Source organism: Oncorhynchus mykiss, chromosome 3, assembly GCF_013265735.2.
Source record: "Oncorhynchus mykiss isolate Arlee chromosome 3, USDA_OmykA_1.1, whole genome shotgun sequence".
NCBI lineage: Eukaryota > Metazoa > Chordata > Actinopteri > Salmoniformes > Salmonidae > Oncorhynchus > Oncorhynchus mykiss.
Window position 1 is genome coordinate 27,819,630 of NC_048567.1, and position 14,705 is coordinate 27,834,334.

The 14,705-nt window shown below is 41.6% G+C and overlaps 1 protein-coding gene across 2 annotated transcripts in view; it reads left to right on the forward strand.

Moving 5' to 3' along the window:
* Positions 1–6,570: 6,570 nt before the first annotated feature.
* The window catches only part of slc9a1a (solute carrier family 9 member A1a), a 47,938-nt gene continuing 39,803 nt past the window's right edge, over positions 6,571–14,705 (forward strand). For both annotated transcript variants that reach the window (XR_002472501.2, XM_021595261.2), the window contains exon 1: positions 6,571–7,727. Coding sequence is in view for 1 of the 2 variants with exons in the window: in XM_021595261.2 (XP_021450936.1) it covers positions 7,403–7,727 (325 nt within the window). In the remaining variant the exon portion in view is untranslated. The remainder of the gene's footprint in view (positions 7,728–14,705) is intronic.

Consider the following 14,705-nt stretch of genomic DNA (forward strand, 5'->3'; position numbering starts at 1 on the left):
AGGCAGATTCCGACAGGACAGGACAAGGTTAGATGAACAGGCAGATTCCGACAGGACAGGACAAGGTTGCAGCAAACACGACGATAGTCTGGTTCAGGCATGAGTAACACAAACGAGAATCCGACAAAGACAGGAGCAGGAACAGAGAGAGATATAGAGACCTAATCAGAGGGAAAAAGGGAACAGGTGGGAAAAGGGGTGAACGAGGTAGTTAGAGAAGACAAGGAACAGCTGGGGGAAAGAGGGGAAGAAAAGGTAACCTAATACGACCAGCAGAGGGAGACAGGGTGAAGAGAAAGAACAGGAACAAGACACAACATGACAATACATGACACAGGGTCCAGAGTAATGCTGAGGTCCTTCAGAGTTTTATTTGAGACAACTGTACAACCACCAAGATTAATTGTCAGATCCAACAGAAGATCTCTTTGCTTCTTGGGACCAGAACTAGCATCTATGTTTTGTCCGAGTTTAAAAGTAAAACATTTGCCACCATCCACTTCCTTATGTCTGAAATACAGGCTTCCAGGGAGGGCAATTTTGGGACTTCACCATGTTTCATCGAAATGTACAGCTGTGTGTTTTCCGCATACAGTAGCAGTGAAAGTTAACATTATGTTTCCGAATGATATCACCAAGAGGTAAAATATATAGTGAAAACAATAGTGGTCCTAAAATGGAACCATGAGAAACACCGAAACTCACAGTTGATTTGTCAGAGGACACACCATCCACAGAGACAAACTGATATCTTTCTGACAGATAAGATCTAAACCAGGCCAGAACTTGTCCGTGTAGATCAATTTGGGTTTCCAATCTCTCCAAAAGAATGTGGCGATCGACGGTGTCAAAAGCAGCACTAAGGTCTAGGAGCACGAGGACAGATGCAGAGCCTCGGTCTGACGCCATTAAAAGGTCATTTACCACCTTCACGAGTGCAGTCTCAGTGCTAAGATGGGGTCTAAAACTAGACTGAAGCATTTCATATACATTGTTTGTATTCAGGAAGGCAGTGAGTTGCTGTGCAACAGCTTTTTCAAAACATTTTGAGAGGAATGGGAGATTCGATATAGGCCAATAGTTTTTCATATTTTCTGGGTCAAGGTTTGGCTTTTTCAAGAGAGGCTTTATTACTGCCACTTTTAGTGAGTTTGGTACACATCCGGTGGATAGAGAGCCATTTTTATATTCAACATAGGAGGGCCAAGCACAGGAAGCAGCTACTTCAGTAGTTTAGTTGGAATAGGGTCCAGTATGCAGCTTGAAGGTTTAAAGGCCATTACTATTTTCATGAATGTGTCAAGAGATATAGGATAAAAATAACTTGAGTGTCTCCTTTGATCCTAGGTCCTGGCAGTGTTGTGCAGACTCAGGACAACTGAGCTTTGGAGAAAAATGCAGATTTAAAGAGGAGTCCATAATTTGCTTTCTAACGATCATGATATTTTCGTCAAAGAACAAGAATTTATCACTGCTGAAGTGAAAGCCATCCTCTCTTGGGGAATGCTTCTTTTTAGTTAGCTTTGCGACAGTATTAAAAATCAAATTTGGATTGTTTTTATTCTCCTCAATTAAGTTGGAAAAATAGGATGATCGAGCAGCAATGAGGGCTCTTCGATACTGCACGGTACTGTCTTTCCAAGTTAGTCGGAAGACTTCATGCTGTTTAATCAGCTTCTTGATATGCCGCACCTATCAGGTGGATGGGTTATCTTGGCAAAGGAGAAATGCTCACTAACAGGGATTTAACCAAATTTGTGCACAAAATTTGAGGGAAATAAGCTTTTTGTGCATATGGAAAATGTCTGGCATATTTGATTTAATCTCATGAAAACATGGGACCAACACTTTACATGTTGTGTTTATATGTCTGTTCAGTATACATTAACTATGCTCTGTGGTAAAAATACCAGGAGGCGTCTCTTACTCTCTGAGAACAATCCCTGTGAACTTTAATGGGAAATTATATGACTTGGTATTAATGGTTATATAACTGAACAGATATAATAGGTTCATGAGGAAATGTATTCTACATTGGAAGAACAACTCGGACTCCTAAGAGACAATTCGAACCTCCAAAATGTTCCCTTAGTCAGGCATTGACGTCAATGGGAGACTAAGTGAAAATGCAACTGAAACGGAACTTGGGATACATTACTCTGAAACGCACTGAAGTGTAGACTGTTGTTTGAGCATCTCGACAAACCAACATTGTTATCTCCACAGTCTATTTTCGTTTCATGCTGACATTCTTTTAGACATGTTGTCAGGGCTTGTCAGTGAGCACAGTGCTTACATCAGGAGACAATGACAACGTGGCATGACATGACAGCATTTGTTTTTCAAATTGAACACTGAGGGGGTCATGATTACTAGGCTGCATGTTGTGGATAGGATGAGACGGTACCAGTCTGCTAGCCTGGTTAAACCAGTTTGAATGCTACGCTCACCATTGTTTAACTTGAGCACAGCGTTCAGTCTGGTTTTACCAGGCTAGCAGTTTGCCAGGGATCTTGTGGCTTGCCTCTAATGAAAAGGTCTGTTGACGTAGCCCAGTCAAATTCACATTTGTGCTTAGACGGTAGATGGTATCTAAGCATGATCTCACAACGGCCCGGGCCAAGTGGGGTAAATAAAGCAGGCAACACAATGAATACAGTATTGTTGTTATTATTTCATCAGGCTTTACAAAACAGCGCACTGTCTACTCAAGGTTACGATTATTATCATTTTTTAGTTGCTGACCTGTTTTCAATGACGTAGGCTTAGGGCATAGGCTATTTGTGTGAGTACAGTGTGCATTTATTTGTTTGTGTCGAAGTGTGTGAGCTGGTAGTGCCATTCACCATTTTGAAGTAGTCAACTGGGTGGGTTTTCCTATGGGTTAAGGAAGGATCACACAATTCCATCTAGGTCACCAGGAGGAATAAGCCAATGAATTATACTTGTGAGCAGTTAATCGCCAACCTGGGATTTATACCTGTTCAAACAACACACTCCGGATGGCAGTACGCACCCTTTCAGTTTGTTTGCTAACTCATAGAAGTAGTAGAAGAAAATTGACTACTTCATAATGAAGATGGCCTCAATAGCGCTGCCCTCCTCTCACAGACGCCATAATGGGTCAGATACAATGATATGATGTATATTTAAGTCTTTGGGTCTGAATCATATGGTCTGTCCCACCTGTTTTTCTTCCATTGGAACATGCTAGAAATCACACCCAGTCCCCATCTGCAGGTTGAAATGCTGCCTGGGTGTAATTGGCTTGTTTTGTTCCACATGATGTGGTTGGAGGAGAAGACATGGTGACCTGTTAACTCCATGAAGAGACAGGCAAAAAATATACTCTTTAAAGCTATCATGTGACCCCAAAAAGGCTTCATGCTATACTGTCTTTGGTTTTGGTAACCTGAAAATGGAAGGGAATGCGTTCTTTTAGTGAAGTTCTTTGCAATTTTGGAGTCATTTGGTTTCTAAAAGAATCATGTGATGTTTGTGAGAAAAATTTAGTTTATTGAGTTAGGGTTGTAAAACAATGCTCAAAGGTACAAAAATTCATCCAAAAAGACATCAAACAATCATATTTGTCTTGGGGTTATCTTATTTCCAATGCACATTAGATTTCAGAATTGAGCCCTGAGGCCTTTGGGTTAATGTTCCCTTTGAAACACACAATGTACATATCTGCACAACCCAAGCTGAAAGAATACACAAGACAAACCAAACATGTGTTTAACTTAAGCGTCCTGGGTAATTTGGTTCATATCCACGGACCAAAACGACATGTCTCTTTTTATTTCCTCAAAGTGTTTGATGTAGTTTGGAGTCATGTTGTAGCAATTTGAGTCCTTGAAGCAAACACTGGCACCATGACCTTAGCCACAATAGAGAGGAGAGAATAAATGTACACATTTATGTGTACAAATATAGACCAGACTTGCCAAAATGTTGGCTTCGCTCTCCATGATTGAAATGAGGGCAAACGTAATGAACTTTCCAAACTATGCAAATGAGAGCATCATGCCATGACTAAAGAGCCTTGCATAAGGGTCATTCCATTTGATTTCAATCACTTTTTGACCGCACCCCTTTTGATTTGATCAAAACTTTCCATACATATTTGCCCATGGCAAAGTGGTCAGAAAGTTACATTTTGAACCTGAACGCTAAAACATTTAGGAGATGGAGATGCTCAAAGTTGACCCATTTTACATACCCCACCCTACCATGAGATGTCTTCATCTCTGGAGTGTAATATCATGCTTACAAACAGGATTGTCAAACTATTTTATCATTTATTTCTTTACATTTAACGTAAATGTAAAAAAAAATTATCTCGCACATGTTATATTTTAGACCCTATTTTACATAATCTGAGGTGTTTGTGTTGTGCTCGCCATTAGTTGAGACACAGCTTACTCTTGAATACAGGGTGGGTGTCATTTCAATCATAGAAATACAATGAATAGAATGGACATATCCCTTCAGACCAATGCAACTTAGCTGGTACACCATTGACATTTAAATAAAATGTTTAACTCCCAATTACTACCACAAAGATGGCCGCCAGACCACCCACCGACAAATTTTGACTTAAATGGAAATGCATGTTATTCACATTCAAGTCAACAACACTCTCTGATGTGTGGACCTCCAACCATCTTTGTGCTACCATTTGAAAGTTGCATTTTCAAATGTATTCCCATTTTAATAAATGTATAAGCCAAACATGACACCCTGTATTCAAGAGCATGCTGTGTCTAGATAATTGACATTTAAGGATAAAAAAATGGAAAGAAAATAGATTTAAAAATAAATAAATGACCAAATAGTTTGACAACCCTGTTTGTAAACTTTGAAATATACAGTTATATCAAACTCAATCATTTATCTTTTCCAGAGATGAAGACATGGATGTCTCATGGTATGGTATGCAAAATGGGTCAACTATGAGGACATCTATCTCCTAAATGTTTTGGCATTCAGGTCCAAAAAGTGACTTTCTGAACACTTCTACCATTGGAAAATATGTATAGAATGTTTTGTTCAAATCAAAAGGGGTGCAGTCGAAAAGTGATTGAAATCGAATGGAATGACCCATAAAAGTAAGCCGGGCCATTTATGCAACTGTTCATATACAGACAAATGGATTTTGAATGGTGGAAATGAATTTCAATTAACTTTCTCCTGGCCTGAAAATGTGTGTATTACCTGACTTTTATCGTACTCTTTATCTCAAGCAATTTAGAAAAATCTATTGTGCAACATCACTTGAAGAAGTATTTTAAAAATAGGCACAGCAAACCTCTGTGTGTGTGTGTCTCACTATCGTGCTGCACTTCAATATTTTATGGAATTGCAGGAACAGAGTGCAAGGGTGCATGCAGGGACACTTCCCCATGCCAATGTGTGTGCCTAAGCCCCAGAGGCATGAAGTGCAGCAACACAGGCATGTGATTGGTATTCATCATAACTTATTAATGCAGCTATTGTGGTAGACTGCATACAGGTGCTGGCAGGTCAGACAGAGGCTGCACTACCTAATCCCCTTGGATTAATTACAACTTTTACAGTACAATATACAATACTGTAAATTAATAAGAATGTCCACAATGATCACTGTGTGCTTCAAGGTGCTTCATAAAAAAAGCACTTGTTCAACTACCTTCACCTCCTTTAAATACTTTATGACACCCAAAATGATCATCAGCAGCAGCATCCGATCTACTCATCCTCATGTGTCTTATTACACTAATTGTTGTGAGCAGTTCATATTTTTCTTTTAGGTGCAAACAGCTCTCAATGACCATAATATTTCCCACCACAGTAATTACAAGCCAGACACCTTCAGTGGTATGGTACAACTGTATTTGGCAAGCTGTGGGGGTTAAAGTGCCACAGGGAGAAACTAAACACAATGACAGACTACACTAAAAGTCAAAGTAAACAAACAAAAATAGGTTGTGTACAGTATGCTATTCGTGACATAGTGTCACCACCCAAGGTACAGCCCTATTGTAATTACGAAATGGATGACAAAATGTTTTGGGTGTACTCGCAAGAAAACACACCCATTTCCATATAACACCCATTTGATATTGAAGGGATGGTGAAATGTGTTTGGCTGGACTCGCACAAAAACACACACCATTTCCATAACAAAATGTTGATATTGAATTGAAAATCATAAACATATAAATTCCAGTTGGATATCTTTTCAACTAATGTATTTACAAGATATTCTCATCTTAGAGGTACAATTTGAGTTAGCCTACACTGAAGACTTAAATTAGTTAAATAGTTTATGGTGCAATCAGCTCCAACAGATGCCAGATACTAGGATAGCCATGGCTTTGTTCTGCCCTGCAATCCAGGCAGATCAGCCATAGCAGTTCACGCCCTCGAAGCCTCCTGGGACAGAATGTGATGGGCGCGACTACCCACTGGGCCTAGTCTGACTTTTCAACAGGAAATGTATGTTTTTTCCATACGTGAATATAAGATATAAGGTATCAAATACCTCCTCTCCAATAGATGTCACTGTGGTCGAAATTAAAAAAGGGATCCCTCCCCATTCTCCTCCCTCCGCGAAAGGGTGTGCGTTTTGAAGGTTGTATTTATCTCGCTAACATCACATTACAAGGAGTACACTTGCGGAGGGATAACATTCGAAGCCACTGTTGGAGCTAGAAAAAGGTGTGATGGCTGGAGCCACAGCTCCTCATACTGACTGAGTTCAAGTAAGGTCTTGTCGGGACAGGGTACGGCGCATACACGGATGCGAAAGCATGGAATGCAGTTCAAATATCTATGATCCCCCCACACAATTGCAACGTGACAGTTCTAAACGTTTCATTCAAGGTCAACATTGGACTTCGGTCAGCTGTAACCGCGGACATTATCGATATTTATCTTCTGGTGGAACAGAAATTGTATGAGCAGCATCTTTTTTTACCGGTCGGCGGTGAGCAATGACATCTTTCGCGGAAGAGATTTAACCTACGCGGTCAGTATCTGAAGCAAGATTTTTGACCAAGTTTTCAATTCAAAGTTGTGATATTTAGGAGAGGGTGTGTAACTTGCTAACTAACACAGCGCCGTAGCCGTGTCTTGAGCTCTCGGTTGCCTGGACGGATAGCTAGCTCAGGCACCTTCGACGGTTCCTGTTTTCGCGAACGTTGTTAGCCAGCTTGCTACAGAACCTGGAACTGCCGCATCCATCTCGAATATCTCACTAAAGTTGCCTAGCTAGCCAGCCAGTTGTCGAACATGGATATGTTGTCGGTCCTTTGGAAAACCAGTTGCTAATGCGGAAAGTGTGTTCATTACACGCTAACTACACGATTTCCAGCTCACTTCCCCCCCTAAATTATTTTAAGTTATTAAAACGAATTGCAACATGTCTGTTCGCGTAGCTTTACACTCACCCACTGGCTCCAGAAGTTTTCTGGAGCGGGGACTCCTACTGCTGGTGATGTTGATCTTTCTGGAGGGCACCGTACTGACGCTTGGAGCTGCCAGCTCACCGGACATCAGCGCTCAGGACAACACTGGAGGAGGACACGACCGCCGCGACGACCACCGAGGGATAGCAGGCAGCCACGAACAGACTAACTACACGTACACAAAAAAGGCCTTCCCCGTCCTGTCTCTAGATTACCATCACATACAGGTGCCTTTCGAGATCTCGTTGTGGGTGTTGCTGGCCTCATTAATGAAATTGGGTGAGTTGCACTGTCATGCTGGTTTATTTGCTTTGAGGTTCAGCTTGAGTTTTATTCTCATAGCCTATACAGAGGAAAAAGTAAAGCACCCATTTCTCTTACCAGTTCCTTGACGTGAGCAGGGTGTTTGAAGAATGCCATTGGTTGCCATTTCATTTCAGCATTATCAAGAGAAATGACGTCTTTCCTGATACTCTTGAGTATATACCCTTTGAACCCCAATCAAATGTTAAAGTTTAAAGAATATATGGTTTGTTCCCTAGCAGGGGATTATGCCATGTGAGATGGGAAAATACTACATATTGAAGTCAATAGGTGATTATGGAGGGGTAGTCCATAATGTGACATTCCCTTGTACTCTGCATAAAGATGTCACAGATATACTCATTGTTAGTCTTAGGTGACTCTTGTACTGGTTGGACTTGTTTTCCTGTATTCTGCATAGTAAGTGATCTTCCCGGGAATGATGATCATACGCTTAGGTCATGTTTTGAAGTGGGAAGGCGCAATCAGTGCTCCTTGACACAATGTGATGTGTGACTAAGCACATTTTTGTTGCAGTTTTGTGCATAGGCTAGACTGAAATCATTGCAAGTTCTCATCAAGGGGACATCTTTGACCACTGTTCCTGTTAAAAAGCTGTTTTGTTGACACAGGATGTTTGGCAATGGGAAACACGCACTCACGTGTAGTCTAACTTCTATCCTCTTCCCTTTTCCTTGTCACTGGTTGTGGTCCCCTCGCCACTCCCTGTCTTTCTCCTTTACTGCAATCATTTCATCTCGCACTGCTACTTCTCACCTCCTTTACTTGTTTGTTGCTCTTCATGCAGTGCTCGTCCCATCTCCCACTCCCTCATTCTCATCTCCCTCTCCCTCCCTCTCTCTGTTTCTCCTCTTCCTGTATGTGGTGTGCTCTCATGCCCCTGCAGTGTTCCCTGCTGCGTCCCCTGCTGCCATTCACTAAGAGCCAGCAGCCTGCCATTTTCTCCGCAACATAATATTAAGCCTGGGTGAGTGCCAGCCTGTGGCCAGGCCAGAGAGGGACTGTCCCACTTACCCAGGGGGGGAGGCCCACTGTCCTGGGGGAAGATTGGGAGAGCGCCCAGCTGGGTGCAGTGGTTTGGAGGGAGGAAGGGAGTGAGGATGAGGCAAGGTGACAGTCTAGATGGAGAAAGAAGATGGAGAGGAATAGGGAGGAAATTGTAGAGGTGAGCGACAGAACGACAGGGAAATGGGTAGAAAGGAGAATGCAGGATAGCAGGGAAAGGAGGAGAGAGGCAGGTGTGAAAGATTGAGTGAGCGTGAGCGAAACAAACAGGAACAGCAGTGACCTTCACTGATTATGCTGAAACCCCTGTGTTTATAATCTGCTGTGGCAGCTGCAATGCTCAGCCCCAGGTTCCTGCCCGTGTCCTGCTCAGAGATCGCATTCTCTCTCTTTTTTTTTAAGCCTAAAGCTGCATCCATTGTCTATTTAAATGTTATTTTGCTGCCCTGTCAGACTGGCTTTGCTTGCTCTGGTCTTTTTCTCCAAGACTAGACTTCCTTCATTTGATAAGAAGGACCTACAATCAATATCCCTTATTCCCCTAAGCAATAGCTCTTCATATGTGTCAATATAGCCTTGGGATAAGTATGATTTATTGTAGCAGAGAGTGTGGTGATAGAGAGATCCTCAGATTATTAAACGTTCTAGCAAGTGTGTCAGCACTGATATAGGTCTGAGGAGTACAGGCCATATTGACTGATAACAATGTATTGGCCTAGCTACACTTAACATTCAAGTCCTCAATACAAGTATTGTTCACGTGAGTTGTGGCCCACATTCAGGACTAGCCTATGGTTTTACCTCAACAATCTGTACTGTACATTGGAAGAGATGTATTAGACTTGGCCTAGATATTTGTCTCTCGTAAATGCTGTCAAATCAAATTTTGTCTGTCACATGCCCTGAATACAACCGGTTTGTACCTTTTTATAGTGAAATACTTACTTACCAGCCCTTAACCAAGAATGCCATTTTAAGAAAAAAAGACACAAAAAAAGAAAGAAAGAAAGAAAACAAATTAAAGTAATAATTAAGAGCAGCAGTAAAATAACAATAGCGAGGTTATTTACAGGGGGTACTGGTACAGAGTCGATGTGCGGGAGCACCGGTTAGCACCAGTTAATATCTAACCATTAACAGAGGGAATGTGTGTTAACAAGCTACTAACACACTGCTATAAATTACCCTGTTCCGCATTTTAATGTGTAACGCATCAAAGCACAAGTAGTTTGGCGTTCAGTTCAACTAGTAGATGATTTATATGCTAGGTAGAACCCTGCGTCTCCGAAGGGTCATGGCGGTAGTATTATACAACACTAATAAATATAGGCTGTAGGGTTGATATGATAAGGCCTATATCTGAAGAATTAGGCTGCAGACTGGACTACATTGGTAGGCCTACATGGCTTTGCAGCTTGGTTAGGTCTACTCCGACAGTATGTTTAGGCAACCGGTGACCAGGTAGGTACAATAACCCCTGATATATGCCTGGCGACTCAAGTTTGTCACACCTCCATTTGTAATGCAAACATGGCAGCTCAAACTAAAATGGCAGGCGGCCGTGTCCTGTTCTGTTCTGCTGAGAGCCCGAGTCCTACTCACCCACCTTCTGGGCCGTTGGTCTAATCTGTGGTCAATATTTGTCTGGGGTAAACCAACTGCCACCTGGAACAGAGGTGCTTTGAATGGAAATGGAAGAAAAATAGATGGAGAGCGTCTGTGTTAAGTTCTTTTCCGCTCGGCTCACTCTTACAACACGCACAATACATAAGATTGCATAGTTAGGCCCTTCAATGCACCTTTTGACTCAATATATCCATTCACGTCACACAATGACATGCTGATGCTACTGTGTAAATACATTTGCATAGACAATTGTACTGCAATAAATAAAGCCAAGGACACTGTTGATGGACAATTAATTTGGAAAAAGAATTGGCCCTAGTCAACTATTCAATTGATTGGCGGCAACCATGCTCACCTTGAATGACCCAATATACAAGCCAAAAATATCTCTCCTTTCCCCATCTAATGCAAGTCATGGCACAGAGTTGTTTTCTATATTAGTTTTGTCCTGTCATACATTGTTCAGCTTTTACTGTGGCTCTTCACCGACTGTCAATCAGAGGGACAACTGCAGCAAGAGTCGCAGAGGAATGTTTCAGGCTCTATTCAGTATTGATACACGGGTGATACTAAGCTCGCATTGAGGGCACGTACTTAGAGCGAGAGTTTCCTCAAGGCTATTATTGAAAGTCCACAACGATGCTTAAACGACATCAGGAGACCACTTTCAAGGTCTTTCAAAAAATCTATCTAATCTGTCTAATCTATGCCTTCAGAAAGTATTCATACCCCTTGACTTATTCCACATTTTGTTACAGCCTGAATTCTAAATGTATTAAATACAATGCCCCATAATGGCAAAGTGAAAACCCATGTTTTTTGAAATCTGCAAATTGAATGAAAATGTAATATGTCCTTTTCATAAGTATTCACACCCCTGAGTCAATACACGTTAGATTCTGCTTTGGCAGCAATTACAGCTTTGAGTCTTTCTAGGTAAGTCTCTAAGAGCTTTGCACACCTGGATTGTACAATCTTTATTATTTAAAAAAATGGTTAACTCGTCTAGTTGGTTGTTGATCATTGCTTGACAGCCATTTAAATCTTGCTATGGATTTAAGCCGTTTTATATATATTTTTTTAATTATTATTTTACCGCTTTCTTCTCCCCAATTTCGTGGTATCCAATTGGTAGTTAGTCTTGTCCCATCGCTGCAACTCTTGTACAGACGCGGGAGAGGTGAAGGGCAACAGCGTGCGTCCTCCAAAACACAACCCAGCCAAGCTGCTTCTTGACACAATGCCCGCTTAACCCGGAAGCCGGCCACACCAATGTGTCAGAGGAAACACCGTACACCTGGCGACCGACATGGGGTATGGTGTTTAGGCCAGTGACACAATCTTAATTGAATCCATTTTAAATTCTGACGATAACACAACAAATTGTGGATAAATGTATACTTTCTGAAGGCACGGTTGGCTACTCCGTGTGACCACCAGTTGTTTGAGAGCTGCACGTTGTTTCTGCCCGACAGATGATATTCTGCTCAATCTAGGCAATTTGTGTGGCGCGTGTTTGGTAAATAATCTACATAACAAACTAACAGTTTAGTTAGAGTAATAGTGAAGACATCAAAACTATGAAATGACACACGGAATCATGAAACCAAAAAAGTGTTAAACAAATCAAAACATATTTTAGATTCTTCAAAGTAGCAACCTTTTGCCATGACAGCTTTGCAGACTCTTGGCATTCTCTCAACCAGCTTCATGCGGAATGCTTTCCCAACGGTCTTGGAGTTCCCACGTGCTGAGCACTTGTTGCCTGTTTTCCTTCACGCTGCGGTCCAACTCATCCCAAATCGTCTCAATTGGGTTGAGGTCAGGTGATTGTGGAGGCCAGCTCATCTGATGCAGCACTCCATCACTCTTCTTGGTCAAATAGCCATTACACAGCCTGGAGGAATGTTGGGTCATTGTCCTGTAAAAAACAAATGATCATCCCACTCAGTGCAAACCAGATGGGATGGTGTATCGCTGCAGAATGTTGTGGTAGCCATGCTGGTTGTGTGCCTTTTTTTGAAATCTAAATAAATCACAGACCGTGTCACCAGCGACGCACCATCACACCTCCTCCATGCTTCACGGTGGGAACCACACATGCGGAGATCATCCGTTCACCTGCTCTGCATCTCACAAAGACACGCCTGTTGGAACCAAATATCAGACCGAAGGACAGATTTCCACCAGTCTAATGTTCATTACTCGTGTTTCTTGGCCCAAACAAGTCTCTTTTTATTATTATTATTGGTGTCCTTTAGTAGTGGTTTCTTTGCAGCAATTCAACCATGAAAGCCTGATTTGACAGTCTCTGAACAGTTGATGATGATGTGTCTGTTACTTGAACTCAAGCATTGATTTGGGCTGCAATCTGAGTCTGGTAACTCTAAAGAACTTATTCTCTGCAGCAGAGTTAACTCTGGGTCTTCCTTTCCTGTGGTGGTCCTCATGAGAGCCAGATTCATCATCAGAGCTTGATGGTTTTTGTGATTTCACTTGAAGAAACGTTATAAACAGTTATAAAAGTTATAAAACATTTCCAGAGTTTGACTGACCTTAATGTCTTAAAGTAATAATTTACTGTCGTTTCTCTTTGCTTATTTGAGCTGTTCTTGCCATAATATGGACTTGGTCTTTTACCAAATAGGACTGTCCTCTGTATACCACCCCTACCTTGTCACAACACATCTTATTGGCTCAAATGCACTAAGAAGGAAATTCCACAAATACATTTTTAACAAAGCACGCCTGTAAATAGAAATGCATTCCAGGTGACTACCTCATGAAGCTGGCTGAGAGTGCCAGGAGTGTGCAAATCTGTCATCGAGGCAAGGGTGGCTACTTGAAAGAATCTCAACACTTTTGGTTACTACTGTACATGATTTCATAGTTTTGATGTCTTCACTATTATTCTACAATGTAGAAAATAGTAAAAACTAAAGAAAAACCCTTGAATGACTAGGTGTGTCCAAACTTTTGGTGTGTGTGTGTGTACGTACATTCATAAATACAGTGCATTCGGAAATTATTCAGACCCCTTGACCTAGCACTATATGTATTTTTCACTGGCCTATTGACGTAGATTGACTGGCATGGAGGATTTCCAAAACCTCCCCGGGCCAGCGGGCAGCCCTGTAAGTCCAGCCCTATTTGTTTCTTTTCACGAGTTTACACTTGGAGCCTGTATCTCTCGTAAAATGTTGTTTCTACCACAAATGGTTCACTGAAAGATCAAGGCACTCTTTCAGAAGATTTAAGAGGCCGTTATCTACAGTAAACATACAACTGAGATGGATGATAAGCCTGAGAGGCGGACAGCACAACTGCTGGGCATACTGTAACAATATGGAGATGTTGTACGTCACGAAGCAGTATAATCTATTACTACCGGAACCGCGGCCTGCCTTTGGAAACCATAATTAGATTAGGCCTAATAATTTTACAACATCAAACCCAGTCACCTTGTTACAATCGCCTTGAGTTGTCAGGAACAAGGAGTGGTCTGAAAGTAGAGCTAATAGGATACATGGCTCCAGTGGGCTCAAATACCAGGTTTGTCATTTTATCTCAGTTTGCTCAAGGTTGGTTTTCTGCGTAAACATGAGGAGATTTATGCCTTCCAAATGAGTGCTGTAATGAGAAACCTGGCCTACATAATCCGTTTGTCTAAGCACTGCTTCTGGCGCGAGTATTTAAAAGCTTAATTACCCGGACACGACTCCAGTGTACGAAGTGTAAAAGATGACACGTTCGGCTCTGCAAGCAAGCCTAGCACTGAAACGTTTAGGTGGTCTTTAGCCCATAGCTGAGTAATGTGACAGTGGATTCAGAAGATGCAACCTTTGCCTTATTTGACACAGTGGCCTTCAGACCTAATATTTAATGACTGTGTGGAAGTCTGGGAGAGATAATAAGTAAGCCTATATCATTAACTAAAATGACATTTCCCTTTCCTGCCAAAGTGTTACGACTTTAAAGGTTTTCCCATTATTTGCTTATTTGGGTCTTTAACTTTTTACATCCCATCGACATAGACTAGTCACGTTTTTAAAAAAAAATCTATGTATTACCAGGGTATTCACAGGTTGATTGTCCATATGAACAAATATCCTAATTGAATCGGGTTCATCATTGTCGTCTTCGGGATACAGACCTACAATTATTGCTGTGAATAGTGTTGGATAGCCTACGCTTTAGTCTTGTCTTTGTCTCAGACATTATCTTTTGCATTCTTCTCATCCCTGTGGCTCACTGTAATCTGTCACCGATAGCATAGGGGAAGAAAGAGATCCACCTTCATCT